The 17,255-nt window shown below is 38.3% G+C and overlaps 1 protein-coding gene across 4 annotated transcripts in view; it reads left to right on the plus strand.

Annotated features, from left to right (window-relative positions):
• Nucleotides 1-17,255, plus strand: part of fam13b (family with sequence similarity 13 member B) — a 108,798-nt gene that overhangs the window by 74,390 nt on the left and 17,153 nt on the right. For all 4 annotated transcript variants that reach the window (XM_041798290.1, XM_041798293.1, XM_041798292.1 and 1 more), the window contains exons 8-11: nt 9,771-9,815; nt 13,440-13,535; nt 14,005-14,152; nt 16,156-16,253. In XM_041798290.1, the coding sequence (XP_041654224.1) occupies nt 9,771-9,815; nt 13,440-13,535; nt 14,005-14,152; nt 16,156-16,253 (387 nt within the window). The remainder of the gene's footprint in view (nt 1-9,770; nt 9,816-13,439; nt 13,536-14,004; nt 14,153-16,155; nt 16,254-17,255) is intronic.

A 17,255-nucleotide genomic window follows, 5' to 3' on the forward strand; every position in this document is an offset into this window, starting at 1 on the left:
GTCTGAATATGCAGGGTTCCCTTTAAGTCATAATCCATAATATTAAAACATTGTATGAAGTGATGGTTTGAATGACGAGACTCCTCATTTAAAGACAACAAGAGTCAAGCAGAGGCAGGCAGTGCAACTTGGGCTGTAATTCCATCACACTACTGAGAGCTCAACTGCCATCCTGAAGGCTAGCAGGAGCGCAGACTCCACATTGTGAAAACACAACTTCACAGAATCTGCATGTTGTTGACTTTGCTGTATGCAATAGAAATCATCACACAGGAGGAGTGATTAAACCTTTCCCACTCTGAGAGACCCCCCAAACAGACTGTCTTACATAACAGTGCAGCTTTTATTCCAGATTTTAAGGTGTCTGTTTCCTCAGATAGAATTTGAATTTTTTGGGGTCCTTGGATGCCCCTTCATCTAAAAAAATAAAACACTTTGACACACAACTATGCACACACATTTTTTATATGCCTGAAAAAAAGTAAAATTTTCAGTATAAATGGACTCATAGTCTTTCTAGCCCTTTTACACATGCTTATGGTGGAGGCTTTCATGCTAGATCTCAACCTGGGTCAATTGTAATGCTTAACTTGGAATTCAAGATCTTACCCAAGGATACTTTGATTTGCAATTGTTCAGTCAGTTCCTGAACAACTGACTTTACCTCCCGAGACACCCCTGCCTTGTTTTAGTGGAAGCTTTCAATAGTGTTGCATCAGCATCGCCTGACTCTGCAAGAAGAATGATTAATTAAGTAAGGGTAGAGGCAGCAGAGATAGAGGCTGTGTAAGATTTTTAGAGTCAGCTAAACAAAACCGATTGTTATTCTCGGATAGCAAAAAGGTCTGTGGGATGTTTACAGAACAATGAATGGAGGTGAGCTGCACTGGTCATTTACAGTCCCAAGTGCAAGGCAACAAACAAGCAGAATCCATGCAGAAACAAACCCAGATTTTAAATCTTTGACCTTGTGTGTGGATTGTTTGAATGCTAACATCTGTTGTAAGGCTCTGTGAGAGTTTCTTGGCTCAGACATGAAGGGCTATAAATGTTTACTGATTCAGAGGCAGCAAGAAGATCTGTATATGAGGTGTAAGACGATGCTTATAATTCTCTGAGTGAGTGCTGGTGTGTGTAAAAGGCTTACAGATACAAAGTGTGTAGTTAAAGGAGGTTACCTGCCAAAGTGAAATATGTGCTCTCACGCATGCTGATATAGATATGTGGTATAAATCTGTATGTGTGGGGGTGGAAGCATAGACTGCAGCAGTGTGTAGTACCTCCTCACCTGAACAGAGCCGAGTCAGGTTTGCTGACAAAAGCACCTCTATGGAATCACAACTAACCTCGAACTCACCTTACACACACACACTCATTCACACGCACACAGTCTTTGTTTCCTTCTTTCCACTATCAGAGACACTGTTTTATATCATGTGCAGACAGCCTTGGTTTTACCTCATTACTATTCAAACTAAGAATATGAAGATCCTGCGTCTTCATTTGATACTGTTTATACAGCAGAGAAAACCACATTCGTTATCATTAGCTGTTTTTGTAGCTTACCCACTCAGTCAGTTGAGACAAGGCCACTTCAGCTCTGTAGTATTTACATTTAGTTTTGTGAAACTGATACAATAGTGTATGCAACATGTGGTACATGCATAGGTTATTTGCTTGCACAACAATTAAAAAGAACTGTGGAACCTGGTCAAAAGCCTTCATTAGGCCTACAACTATTATCCCACTGTAATATTGATCCAACTGTTAGTGTTGCCTAAATTGTTTTTCTGACTTATCTAATTACAAACTTCAATGTCCCTAAATACCAAGTAGCACCCTGGTATTTGGTATTTAGGGACATTGAAGTTTGTCATTAGATACCAAGTAGCACCCTGGCTCATAATGATGGTAATTCTGTCTTTTCAATGATCCTGATCTTCAGCTCAGTAATAAGACGTTGTCTTTTAACTATCTAACAAATGTCTGTTTGGTATGATTTTGGCTTTGTTTTTTTTTTTCTTTTCTGTTTTACATCAGCAGACGTGGAGCAACATCGGTTTGGCTCTTTAATTAAGTTGTCTTTTTCAATCTAACCATTACCCCACAAAGCTAGAAAAAGTTTATCACTTTCAAAGTAATTTTTGACCAAGAGAGGGAGAGAAGCTGTATAAATCATGCAATGTTTTATGTTTGCCCATAATAACCACTGCTGTACATGAGGTGAAAATTATTTCGTTTAATCAATGGACTGTAGTGTGTTTAGCTCCACACTTTGCTTGGGTATGCTTGGTACACTAACAGAAGGATGCTAAAGAAGTGTACCTATTGAATGTGGAAATGCAAAGTAACAGTGAGCTGTATTGTATCTAACATAACTGAATCAGACCACTTGGTGGAAATGCAGCTTTATCTGGGGTTGCCAACAGCCCATGTACATTGAGTTTAAAGGAGGAAAGAAACAAAATAATATCTACATTTTAAAAGCATAGGCCCACAGAGCAATTACAAAAATTTTTAGTTAATTTAGTAGTTGATGATTAAACAAATAACTTGAGAAGATCTACCGCAAAATGTTAAAATACTGACTCAGCGTTTAAATAAGATCAGCAGCTTGGCCCAAAGGAATATGAAGATAAGCAGCAGATTCTTTCTAAATGTTGCTGTAGTATACATACAGGAGGGGAAGGAACAACAATGTTTCTCTAGGATTTTCGTATTATACATGAAGGTGAAAAACCATCTGGAATTACAAAATACTAGATAACATTATCTTAGGAAGCCTTAGATGCTGTATTTGTCTGCCCCATTACTGTGTGTTCAAAACACAGTTCTATAAACACTAAATGTGCTTCTTCTATACTCGTATCCCAAAAAATGTAATTAACTGTTTAACTTCAGGGGTTAATCAAAAAGGGTAATTGGCAGATGGTATGCGGTTACGGATTCCTACATTTTTGTAGGGTCTGCGTCATGTCAAATCTAAAAACAGTGCTCTCAGTGGACATTGGGACATTTGCCATAGGATATCTAGGTTCTTTGTCTACAACAACCCCAGATGAGCAACACTTGTCTTCTTAAGGGTACCATTGCTAGGTTCATGGCTGCTGCTAATGCCCAATAAGGTTCTTTTCCTTCTTTTTTTTTTTGTTTTTACATTTTCTATGCATATTTCCTTGAACTAAAGCAAAATTTGAGCTTATGGAGGGATGTGAAACAGACCTAACAGTCAATACTAGGGACACAGTCAATGCCAACACTTGTTGGCTCAGTGCCATAAGCGAACCATCAGAACCTAGCAACAGTAAGCACCAACCAGAGACGCTCTGAAATTAATGTCATGAATGCTGCCAGCACGAAGAAGGCCATTAATGGACACAGGCCCTAATCCTGTGTGCAAATAGTATACAACTTGGACACAAATTTGGATCAGATACTGAAACCCCTAAGGGACAAACAGAAAGCCTAAGAAAGGGTGTTTCAGTACTCAAATACATAAAAGAAATGGAATCATAAAATAATGGTATCGGAAATAAATAAAACAGTAAAATGAGGGTTCTCTTTGTACCAGAATATGAAAAAAGAGTTGATGGAAAAATAGATTTGTAATTTTAAAACATAGTCTGTTAATGTGCTTACTTTCTAATAATGAGATCATAGGTGCATTAGTTGGGCTTTTGTTGATACACACCTGTCCACTTAATTTCACTAATCTGCCTGCAGAGATTTGTCTGCTGTAGTGGCACTCAGAGATCTGGTTATCGTATGGCAGATTAGCCAAATGTGATCTGATTGAATTTGGCAACAATTTTGTTAATCTCAGATGCCTTTTAGGATTCAGTTGATAAAGTACTGAATAACACCCAATAATAATAACAAGGGTAATAATAAAAGAGTTAAATTAATTAACTTTAAAAAAATCATAATTTAAGAGGGTGACTGTAAAGTGTTGACAATGGGTGTTTTTCATGGAAAGGCAAGGCATAAACAGTATCATAAACTGCTGCTAAAACCAAATTTGAAAACAAGCAGACCTTTTGTTTGCTTCTGAGGCTTTATCAGAGACAACCTGACTTCTGCCTGAGATCACTTTAAAGGGTTTTACAACATCACTGCCAAGAAACAGTTAGCTAAAGGTGCAACTCCTTAAGATGTTATCAAGGTCTTATCTCTGTCTTTGGCTACTGCTGTAGTCACTGCTGTAGGGCAGGAGATGATCTCATTTGACCTACTAGGAGCACTTAGAGCCAGATCTTTTGTTGCCAGCTTGTACCTCTTTGACACTTGTGCACATCAGTAAATTCAGGCTACGACCAGCAAAATGAAATAAATGTGCAATCTTCATCTATCTGTGGAGGTTTTAGAGAAAACCTAGCTGCTTTTATGTTTTCAAAGATTCATGCATACACCATAAAATACATTTATTTTTTGTACTTGCCCCAACCTACTAGATACATGACTTAAAGGGATACTTAAACATTTTGGCAAATTTGCCCATTGCCATAGTTTCTATAGTCTTAGTAATAGGTTCATTGCCTTCAGATGTTGGTACAAGCTGTTTTTTAGATCGGCGCTGCCGAGTTCGGACCTGCTGTGCCAGCTAAATGTAAGCAGACGGTATTCCAGCTTTCCCTCATCAAACTCATCAAATACACAATCCAACAACTCCAAAACGCTCTCATGGACAAGTTGTGACATGTACATTCACCACGCCATGAAATAATCATGGAACATTACGAGATGGAGGTGTTTTGAAGCTAAATGCAAAGCCAGAACTACACTCCAGACATGGTTGCTGCACTGTCACTCCGCCCAGTGGTTTACTCAAGAAATAGTTCTGAGTATTTGCTTCATGTGTCGTAATGTTACATAATTACACGTTAATATTTCATAGCGTGGTGAATGTACAGGTCACAACTTGTCCATAAGAGTGTTTTGGAGTTGTCGGATTGTGTATTTGATGAGTTTGATGAGGGAAAGCTGGAATACCATCTGCTTATATTGAGATGGCACAGCAGGTCCGAACTCGGCAGCGCCGATCTAAAAACAGCTTGCACCAACAACTAAAGGTAACAAACCTATTACTAAGACGATAGGAATTATGGCAATAGGCAAATTTGCCAAAATGTTGAAGTATCCCTTTAAATACAGTTGCAAGAAAAAGTATGTGAACCCTTTGGGATTTCTTGGATTTCTGCATAAATTTGTCATAAAATGTGTTCTGATCTTCATCTAAGTCACAACAATAGACAAACACAGTCTGCTTAAACTAATACTGCACAAAAATGATTTGTTTTTATTGAGCAAACCATGTAAACATTCACAGTGCAGGGTGGAAAAAGTATGTGAACCCCTAGGCTAATGACTTCTCCAAGAGCTAATTGGAGCCAGAAGTCAGTCAACCTGGAGTCCAGTCAATGTGATGAGACTGGATGTGTTGGTTAAAGCTGCCTTGCCCTATAAAAAACACACACCAGTTTTGAGTTTGTTGTACTCAAGAAGCATTGCCTGCTGTGAACCATGCCTGGCACAATAGAGCTCTTAGAAGACCTACGATCAAGAATCGTTGACTTGCATGAAGCTGGAAAGGGTTACAAAAGTATCTCTAAAGGCCTTGATGTTCATGTGTCCACGGTAAGACAGACTGTCTACAAATGGAGAAAGTTCAGCACTGCTGCTACTCTCCCTTGGCGTGGGCTTCCTGTAAAGATGACTGCAAGAGCACAGCGCAGAATGCTCACTGTAGTGAAGAAGAATCCTAGAGTGTCAGCTAAAGACTTACAGAAATCTCTGGCACATGCCAACATTTGTGTTGACAAATCTACAGTAAGTAAAACATTAAACAAGAATGGAGTTCATGGGAGGACACCACAGAGGAAGCCACTGCTGTCCAAAAAAACACATTGCTGCACGTTTGAAGTTTGCAAAAGAGCACCTGGATGTTCCACAGCACTACTGGCAAAATATTCTGTGGACAGATGAAACCAAAATTGAGTTGTTTGGAAGGAACAGACAACGCTATTTGTGGAGAAAAAAAGGCACAGCACACCAACATCAAAACCTCATCCCAACTGTGAAATATGGTGGAGGGGCCATCATGGTTTGGGGCTGGGTTGCTGCCTCAGGGAACAGACCGATTGCTGTCATTGACAGAAAAATGAATTCTCAAGTTTATCAAGACATTTTGCAGGAAAGCTTAAGACCATCTGTCCGCCAACTGAAGCTCAACAGAGGATGGGTGATGCAACAGGGCAACGACCCAAAGCATAGAAGTAAATCAACAACAGAATGGCTTCAACAGAAGAAAATACACTTTCTGGAGTGGCCCAGTCAGAGTCCTGACCTCAACCTGATTGAGATGCTGTGGCATGACCTCAAGAGAGCGATTCACATCAGACATCCAAAGAATATTGCTGAACTGAAACAGTTTTGTAAAAAGGAAAGGTCCAAAATTCCTCCTGACCGTGCAGGTCTGATCTGCAACTACAGGAATCGTTTGGTTGAGGTTATTGCTGCCAAAGGAGGATCAACCAGTTATCAAATCCAAAGGTTCACATACTTTTTTCACCCTGCACTGTGAATGTTTAAATGTTAGTTCAATAAAAACATGAAAACATATCATTTTTGTGCGGTATTAGTTTAAGCAGACTGTGTTTGTCTATTGTTATGACTTAGATGAAGATCAGAACACATTTTATGACAAATTTATGCAGAAATCCAAGAAATCCCAAAGGGTTCACATACTTTCTCTTGCAACTGTAAATGCCAAATGATTAAACAAAAAGTACTCCTTGGAATCAAAATAAAGAGGTGCCTTACTACTCAGATAAAAAGATTGTTTCTTTTTTAAGTCCATTGCATTTATTTTTTTCTGGTCAAAATCTGTTTTGTTGTATTAGTAACCATTGTACTGTTGTACTTTTTTCCACTTTAAGTTCAAATGTGCTATCTATAATATCTGATTTGATTAGACCACAATCAGAATTATTCACACCATCACCCCATAAGTATGGTGAACATTGTTGCAACAAGATTTTCAGCAGGTGTTCCAATACTATTTCAAGAAAAAGAAGTGCATACAGTTCATGTTTTATCAGAGTAATAGCCAGCGGATTTTCATTTTAAATTGATTAATATATAGTTTTAGAAAAAGCAGTTTGTCAGTACCAGTAAACATTAAAGGTTGACTGATATTGTTTTTTTTTTTTTTTCCAGGACCAATACCGTTACTGATTATTAGTGGTGCAAGTGACCGACGTTCTGAACCAATTTGCTTTTGTTACAACAAACATAATTTACTTAATTTGGCAATAGTAAACTTGCATGCTAAAGATTTAAGGAAAATAAACAGTTTAGCATTAGCTCTGTCAACATGAGTTGCAGGAAATAGGAAGTGATGCCAAACACTCCCTGTGTCAATGCCACCAGGCCTCAGTGTTGATTGGCTGGTAGTTGTGTAACATCAACCCATCAGGTAGTGTTGTGGGCAGACATTAGGGAAGACTGTGGAGAGGGAAAACAAAGCCAAAGGGGAAGACACACCTTTCAGCAAAGTAAAAGTAGCACAGTAGGAAAATAAAATGCCAATATCGATTATCGGGTAAATGCCAAATATTGGCCTCTATAACTGACCAGGCCAATAATCGGTCTACCCCTAGTAAATATTGCTTATTTCAAAAAATGTGTCCCATTTTTGTTAAAATCCGTTAAAGCATTTATTGGACTGGTGCCACCAAAGAACAAAACAGAATTGTAGAACTGTTTATAGTATAGATACTTCTCTTTGTAATTTGGAAGAGACAATTGCAAGACATTTTCCATCTTGAGGGATAATCAAACCTCGTCATGATCACTTTCTCCCATATCAGAACCATGATGACTCTGTCCTGTCTAGCCCTCATGATGCCCTCTGTGACAAGGAAATGCCCAAAAGGACTCCAAAATGTTTTGTCGTCAAAGACTTCACTGACACTGATGCAAAAGTTAATCTGTGAGCTCAAGGGAAGCAGCAACACCCAAAGGCACATCAGTGATTTCAGTTCATGTCTTCAGAGGCAAAATGCTGTGAAGTCAGATATTATCTTTGCTACTTAAGGCGCATGGAGGTTATGTAATGTCCTTGAGGACCTTATCTGGGATCTATTGTTAGTGATGCAGCCACTAAGAGGGACCCCCTTAGGGTGCAACTCAGCAGGAGAGCCTGATGTCAAATGTCATCAGAGCGTCTAAGGGACAGTCACCAGAGAGGGTGCCTGCAGGGTGTGGACCTGTTTTAAGGGCAGCTTGCTTTGTTGACTGTCAAGATGATAAAGAAGTTGTTTGAATGAGAAAGGAGCTGATGTAGTTTAAGTTAAGATAGCTATAAACATTAGTCAAATTTTGAAAAGAGGTCAACTAAAGATGTTAGGTTTAACATAAGATCAAATTAAGGTAGATAAGCAAAATTATTCAGTAATCTTTAAAGGAAAAGAGAACAAAAATAGAATCGTAAATGCTTTTTTTGGGTTACTTTTATTTGCAGCAGTTCTGTCTTTTTTTCATGACACACTTGTGATCAAGGTTACAGTGTCAGAAAGGGAAAGTGAGAAGCATGATGTATGCAAAGGTAAGGTAACAAGATTCAAGGGCAGAGGAAATAGATAACAGAGAAAGAAGCTCTATTATAAGAAGAGAGTAAAAGGAGGATTATTGTACAAAGTTTGCAAATTGAAAAACGGCACAAAGATGGAATAAGGTATGACTAATCAATGAAGTGATAAGTAGGCAGTATGGGGGATGTTAAATTGGATTTTTTTTTAAATGGATGATCAATGAAGAAAAGATAAAGGAGGGCTCAAATAAAAGTTAGTAAGATAAAGACAATTGCAAAATTGAAACCAAAAGAGTTCAATAATGAGGAAAGAGGTGGAGAATAAAGATCTAGGGATATCTTGTCCTATCTGCCATTAATAATTCAGTCTGTATCGATCCTACTGAAGACTCCTTGCTGTTATGTTGAGTGTGTGTGGGTGTACTTGTATGTGTATGTATGTGTGTGTGTTCACACACACATCCACAAGAATAGCTTGCATAACGTCAGCTGCTGTTTGTCTAATGAGATGAGTTTGAACGCTTAAGTCACACAAAAACACACACAGAGTCTGTATGAGATGTACCCATGAACTTGGGCATAATGTTAGCGTCCTTGTGGTGTGTTATATAAATCTGGAGTACTGGCATGCCTGACGGGGTGTGTGAGGCCAGCCGCAGGCTTCTGAATCAACGAACACAACTCAGTTGCCTCCCTGCTTCATGCACCACACACTCACAGATATGCTTCCTTCCCTTTGGAGGAACATTGGAGAGCAAATATGACCAAACATGCACGCGTCCTTCTATCTGATTAGCAGGATTCAGAAGAGCTCTGAAGCCTAAATAACAATCTGTCCACCCAGAGTGGCGCCAGCAACTGAAACTTTTTGTGTGTGTAGCATTTCTTGAGATTCATACTTGGCAGAAAAGATCTTTAATTTGAAGACAACTGCAACTAGACAAAACTCATTATTCTGATTTTCACATACTTTTAATTTCACTCATTTATCTTTCATTTCTGTCTCTTTCTCAAACAGTGAATTCATGTTATTGTTCTTCCCTGTTTTGACTTCCCTGTTTTGCCCGACGCAGACGCGCTCCAAGGTCATTTCTTGTCAGTATGGGAGTCGGGGAGTACGTGATGTTCTAACTATGTTGTCCTCTCTCTCTCTCTCTCTCTCTCTCTCTCTCTTTTACAGCTCCCATCTCTCCTCTATATCCATCCTGCCTGCTGACTCTGCTGAGTAAGTACACATACACACTGCAGAAATTTCATCCACTCAACAACATACACAGGCACTTCTTTATGTTCACACATTCCAGCTACACTCAGAAATTGTAATCCGACAATTCACTTTATATGCAACTCCAGCAACTGGAAGACAAACTCATTACATAAGCAGAGATAACATCGAGACTGAAACTTGCAATGAAGAAATGAGAGATGAATCACCAGGTTAGCTGAGGTAAAGCCTAGAGATGTGCATCTTGACTGGCCTCATAATTTTGTCATGCCAGTGATTTGATTTGATATGATGCATCTCAGTTCATCAAAATGGCTTGCATCCTCAATTTTCTATATCACTGTACATTAACACTTTTGATCAATGGAGACAAGCTGTCAGATAAATATTACCCTATGTCAAAGTCAATTCATTTATTTTGTTTATCAAAGTAAATGAATAAAAGCAGCCCTGTTTGAATGGGAAACACGTCATTATTTGTGTATTTATGGTAGGTTTAACCACAATATACAAGCGACGCCAGTATGCATGGGCGATGTGCTGGCTCTGCATCGTGATGCAGAATCATCTATGTCTGCATCACAATGCATTGTAGAAATGATTATTTTCAACATCACTAGAAAAGCCACATATGTGTTGGATGCAGGTAATACAACAGAAATCAAAATGTGCATGAATATCAGTGAAGAGTCTGGTTGTGAGAAAGGTAAGAAGTTAACAGAAGTGATGAGGAGTACAGTCAGTCATGAGTTTTGATCATGAACCTACACTAAAGCATTTTGCATGGCATGTCACCCCAAGGACATAAACTTAGCCATCACCTGACAGTCAGGCCTTTGCCTCTTCACTGCATGGCATGAAAACATGTTAAAATAGATTTCCATGCTGCTATGCATAAAAGTGTGATTACTGACCTGAAGGCCAGAGGGCAAAAACACAAAATGTCGCAGGGAAAACACGAAAACTAAAACTCAGCTGTGTGGGATGTACCAAAAGCTAAAGACAGCAAAATGGCAGACTTACTCCGACCTAAATTGTCTTTGTGTGGTGATGTGTTTGTAGGGGCTAACATACAATAAAATTCAGTGTATGAGATGAACTTGTGCAACCTACACACAGCAATAACAGATGGCACTAAAAGAGCTGCACAGAGGAAGACAGCTAAATCATTTTTCCCTCCAGATAACCCCCATAAAAGGTGGTTTCTCATATACTGATGGGGCTTACTTCCCAGATTTTACAGTGACCTATTATAATCCTAATTATTTCAATTAGTCTTTTAGAAATAGCAAAATATGTTTTTAGTTTTCTTCTGAATCCTAAAGTCACAATTTTTTTTTGTTCAACTAACACACCCCAAAATCAAAATATATCCTATTTACTTTCATTTTCCTACATAAAGACTAACATCTTGGTGTCTTAAAGATGACATATCATAGCTTTTTTTCCACCTTTCAGCACAGTCCCTGGTGGTCTAAATGAAAGACCTGTGCCATGCTTTGTTCATAATATAACATGGCATCAAGCACCAGCGGAGGTGTTTGACCCTGTGTACACCAGCTCTAAAAAGGCTTTCTCATAAGGCTTCCTTTTAGTGTGCCTCTTTATATTCAAATGATCTTCTTCTCACCCTGCCTCTGTACTGTGGGGTGTGCTTTAGTGTTTCTGAGCTGAGATTGACGGGTGAATCACAAGTATTATTATAATGACTCAATGTAATGTCACAAGGCAGGAACATTCAGAACAACCAATCAGATTTTTTATTTCTTTGGACATAGGCAGGCCACAAACAAAGGACTTTCGTTGACTTTTTTTTTTTTTTTCACAATTTGTGGGTCAGTGGATACTCCATATTACCAAGTACATGCCCATAATACTAAAAAAAAAAGCAGCTTTTCCATGTTGCATGCATGATGAGAAGGAAAAAGCAAACAAGAAAACAACAGTTAACTTTTATACTGAAAGTTTTCTTTTGTTGAAGTATTCATCCTGAAACCTTAAACATGCTGCTTGGACTTTTATGACTAACATCTTGGTGTCCTCAGGGTACATGAACTGTTTCCATTATCAGGAATATAGAAATGGCTGAAAGAGCCTTGTTCTCTGAGACAGCCTGGTTTCTCTAATTGAGATCAATATCATTTTTTGCTTCCAGCTACCAAAGAGCCAAGGACAGATTTAAACAAAATTAAGAGGACAACAGCAGTATACAAACAAGAGAGGCTACCCTTGATCTTCAACAGCCTAAGTGTGGAAGAATAAATTTAGAATTGTCTACAGTGTGGGGCTGAATTTTATGTACACAGCTGTGTGGGGTATGTGTTGTAAAATCAAAAGCATGAGTATTTCCTGCGAGACCAAACACCTGAGAGTTTTACCTTAAATAGCTGTCAGTATCAAGCCCAAATGCAGTAATGTTCCAGCTCCAAATCAAGTAAAACAAGCAAAGCATTACTTTGAATTTGGATACAGCCAACTGATACGTTTTTAATGATACAAGTAGGCAGAACATAGATAAAACCAACAGTGATCATAAAGTCTGAGTCTTTGGAAGAAACAGATATTGGATGTGAAATAAGTAGTAGATTTTTTAATACCAGGTCTTAACCTCTACAAAGGTAACTGCCTGCATGATGCAGGGTTAATAAGTGAAAAGATAAATTATTATGGCACACACGCTTGAGAACATTAAAAGCCTCTGGATTAACCTTTGCACGTCAGCACAGAAGAGGTCAGTGTTTTCGAGCTGATGTTGCCTTTTTTAGACTGTGATGTCCTCTCCTCCTCTCTCTCTCACTCTAGTTTAGGCGTTTTAATCCTTTCAGAGCTGGACTATGTTACTGACTTTATACGGAGTGGTTAGGTAGTTAAAAATGAACCATTTTAGTTAGTTTTGATTCAGAATGAGCCTATAGTAAATTTACATTTTCTCTATATACTTCATAACCTACTACATACTCCTAATTGTAGGGGAGGTAAATGTATTATTTAGTCACCTTAAGCTCCTGCATTTTTTATGATCTACAGTCATATTTTTCTTTGGAGCAAAATGTTTAAACAGGGAGGCTTATAATGTAGTGATATATTTGAAGGTTTTAACCTGTGAATCATTAATGTGCAAACACTTGAACAAACATAGAGATCTTAATAAAATCGACAGATGAACAATGCACTTTCCAAACCAAAAAGCATAAAGCAAAGGCGCAGAAACTTGTATTTCTGGTGATTATGCCCTCATAAGAAAGGCATAGATTCAATTTCTGCCAGTAACTCAGCCAATCTTTCCCCTATATTACACACTAGACCTTTAGATAAAGTGTAATCCATGTTGAAGTGAGAAGTTACAGTTTACCCTCATTACAGCTGAAATAAATTCACCATAATGTAGAAAACATGGACAAGTTTATTACACAGTGTAAGCACATTTTTAAACATGGACAGCAATTAAACAGTAACTAAATGTGTTATTGAAGTTAAAATTCCCCTAAGGAACGTTTTGACTCATTTCATTACATTTAAAAGTTAAGCTTTTTACATTTAATGTGCAGTGATGTTGCCCTATAAAGTGAAATATTGGATTAAAGCAGTCAAAATACCCGCTAATCATGTTTCATGTTTCTGCAGGATAATTCAGCGCACTATTAGAGCTGCAGTGGAGCATCACTTCTTTGAGCTGAAAACCTCCATCGACCAAGACCTCAGCAACTATGACAGCCAGGGGTGAGAGCAAACATGTACAAATACATTTTAATCAGGTATTTTAACATTGACACACTTAGAGTTTTGCACCTGTGTCAACGCTGAAACATACTGCCACATTTTTCCTCCATGCACCTGCTGGTGGCAACATACATAACCCAGATTCCCCAGTGGTTAAAGGTGGCACTGGATGACTTCAAAGAAACATATTTGTCATAGTTAACATTGTGTACAGAGGCACAAAGCCAGACTGATGGCTCAGTTTACTAGTGAACATGTTGACAGCTTTGACATTAATTAGCAAACTTTATATGCTATGGGGCAGCAGCTGTTCAGTGGTCAGTCACCTCAAGACATAAAAAGATGTCCAGTTTTACCATCAAACTAAAATAGATGGTCTGATGCTGGAGCCAAGGTTGGGGCTTAGTTGGAAAGTGTAAATTATATTTTTTGAATATGTTAAAAATAATGAAGTAAACTTGTTTTTCAGGGTAAGTCCCAGTGATCCCACAGACCAGAGCTGCCATGAAGATGAAGAGCAACAAACTGACGCGGAGGACAGTCCCTGCAACACTGACGGGGAAACCCCACTCACACCAATTGAGCAGAACATGCAGCAAAGCCAGAATGACACACAGGTACACACAAATCCTTACAACAAACATATCTGCACGTGCCACTAGACACCAAACACACATTATGTTTCCCTCATGCTGATAAATAGGAAGTAAATTCAACTAACATAAAAACAGTGGTGGAGATTTCTCTGATAACACACAAACACACAACACACGAGCTGGAGCTGTCGCTGTGTGGGCCGCCAGCATATTTTCCATAACTAACCTCCTTCCTGTTTCAGTGTGGCGGTCCATTCCTGGGCTGATTGTTTTGATTTTATCAGCGCAGTCCATCTTTGTTTGTACAATAGCTGGAATTCCTCAGGGTAGCAAACAGAGAAAACAACAACCCAGATATAAATGTGGATATGAATCTGATATAGAACCGAACATATGTACAAGCGTATAACAAGTTTTGATACAGCTACAGACTTTTAGGAACCTGTAGGTACTCTTATTTAGTTCTTCATTAATGTGAGGTCATGCTGACTTTTCTACATTTTCTATAAGCAAGACTCATCAGAGGGGAAATCCCCTAGATGTTACAGTTCCTGTGGAACCTCTGTCACAGGGACTATTTTAGTTTGTAGACAGCATCAGAGAGATGAGGAACAGACAGCATGGCAGAGTGAGAGCTGTCACTTGGTCAGAAACAGTTATCTGTGAGGATCTCGGTTTCTGTTCTTTAGTGTCTCCTGTGGTGAGAAGAGGAAGCACAGGTGTTTTTGTGGACCTCAGTCGAACAAACCTCAAAGCAGCTTTTTAACTGATAGTTTTTTCTTTCTTTGAACATCAGATTTGTTGTATATTTGTTGTGTTAGCGCTCATTTTAGCCATAGGATTATATTCTGTACTGTTACATTTTTTGTGTGTCTGAGCTGCCTGGTGCAGCTTAAACCAGAACCCTAGCATCACAGCCTCTAATCATTTTTGTACATTGACTGGTGGAATGGTGCTTTTTTCATTTCAGCTGTGTGCTCAGAACCTCTGTTCTTTCATTGTGTAATTGGGTCGCGTTTAAACCATCGTTGCCTTGTTTGCTGAGCTTTTTAAGGTACAAAAAAAGAGATGCCATGCAGGAGGCTATAAAAGAGTAAATCTTTGACTTTGCTTTGTACGTTTTGGTAGGAGAGTCAGATGTACTGAGACTGCAGAGGGGCCAAATTGCAAAATTAAAAGAAAGGAAGGAAGAAAAAACAGACATACATATTTTGCATTATTATGGTTGAGAAGACCTCCTTTAATGAAAATCTTTGTAATTTTGATTTTAAAACAAAAACTATAAATCTGACTGCAGTTCATGACTTGGCCTCTCATCTTTAAAACACTTACACTACTTAGTCTCTCACTACATATTACTGTTTGTGCAACAATTCATAAATTCACCATGACACGTTTACACTGCATTATGATGCTGCTTCTCATTACTGCTCATTTCTTACACATGTGATTGCCACCAATAAAAAAATACTCACAGCTTTTATACCCTCCTAAATTTGAGTTCAGCTCAGTTCACTGAACAGAAACAGAAACGTCAGGCCTCCAGTGTGGATTTTTAAAACCTTAATGATCAATACAAGTTACTTGTAGTTGTGAGGATTACAGGGATACCTATCAGACTGATGAAATGATAAAAGCCCCTTTGACTTCACTTAGGATTTTTTTTTTTATTTGCACTGTTAAACATGTAAAAACATTGTCATGAGCATGACAGAGTTTTCTGGATAATTCATAAATGTAGTAATCATAAATAGTTTTTCTCAGCTCCAAGCATACCATTATTTGTGCTTAATATGAGGAGATTTTTTTCTCATTTGAGACAAAACAGAAAGTGTTCCCTGTGATTATTAAAAGAAGGGATGTGAGAAGTTTGTAAGTGCAGGAATCCACCTGTATATGTGAGATTCTTTTTGTTTCTGTTCTCATCCATTCATACCTCCCATTCTGGTCTGTTATGTTTGTCTCAATTCTTAAATTTCCAGCAGTAAACCTATATTATATAAATTATTGTTTCTTTCTCTCAGGATACTTTGGACTTTCGCACCCCTGTGGAGGAGAATTCAGGAATGGACTTGGATTCAGAGGCCATCAGAGATGCTGAGAACAACATCAACACTGCCAGGTGGGCTAGGCCTATCATCTATTTATGTCAAGGCTGTCTTTAAATGCAGATTTATATCTGAAGAGTAAAGTAGCCAAATTATCAAAGTGAGATGCTTTTTATATTAGCAGTTTAAGTATCAGGACCAAAGTTTGTGTGTTGTGCCACTAAAATTTTGGATCCCGTTTCAACTGATTTGCTACTGTAGCAAATACAGTATGATTAGGATCTGAATCAGACAATAAGCAATTTGCGAGTTAATCTTCCTAAATGTATTTCATAAGCTTCTGGATGAAATCTAAATTGAATCTCACAACTTGAGGATATCCACTAAGCTGTCCTTGCTTTAACCTTACCACCCGATCATTTTAGCTGATTTGTATAATCTACAAAAGTGTTTATAAAGTTGTTAAGCCTGGGAAACAGCAAATGTAGCTTCACTGGCATGATGAAAAAAAAAGAAAATGAGGTTGAATTTCCAGTCATTTTTAGGATTTATTAACCTGATGGTAATTTTTTGTTATCCAGCCTTAATCAAGGGTTATATAGGTCAACTCTGACTGAAGTAGATAAACGTGTGTCAGATGTAGCCTGGTCATTGTCAGTGATAAGTTGAGAGGGCTTACTTTCTTTCCCTGATGGAAAGAGAAAATAATTTGTTGTCCTGAAAATATGTAGAGATGAGGGTTTTGACCACCCGATACCTCACATTTGCAAATCACTCAGACATGCTGTTTCAGCCAGAGCTCATTTCAAGGCTACAGACCTTTATAAACTGTCTCTCTCACACACGTTCAGAATCTTACTCTTTTACTTTTACACCTCTCATATTTTATGACTGTCACCTCTTCAGCTTGAGATTGTAAACAAACAAATTTATTGACCTGAGGCATGTTGCACCAGCTATGGATAAGTTATGTATTCAGTTAAGGTGTAAAGTCCACTCTAAACCCTACGGTGTTAACTAGTTAAGTTTTAACTTAAGTTGTGACATTGTTTGGTTGTACAACAAAGGTGTGAAGG

The sequence above is a fragment of the Cheilinus undulatus genome, linkage group 10 (assembly GCF_018320785.1).
Source record: "Cheilinus undulatus linkage group 10, ASM1832078v1, whole genome shotgun sequence".
NCBI lineage: Eukaryota > Metazoa > Chordata > Actinopteri > Labriformes > Labridae > Cheilinus > Cheilinus undulatus.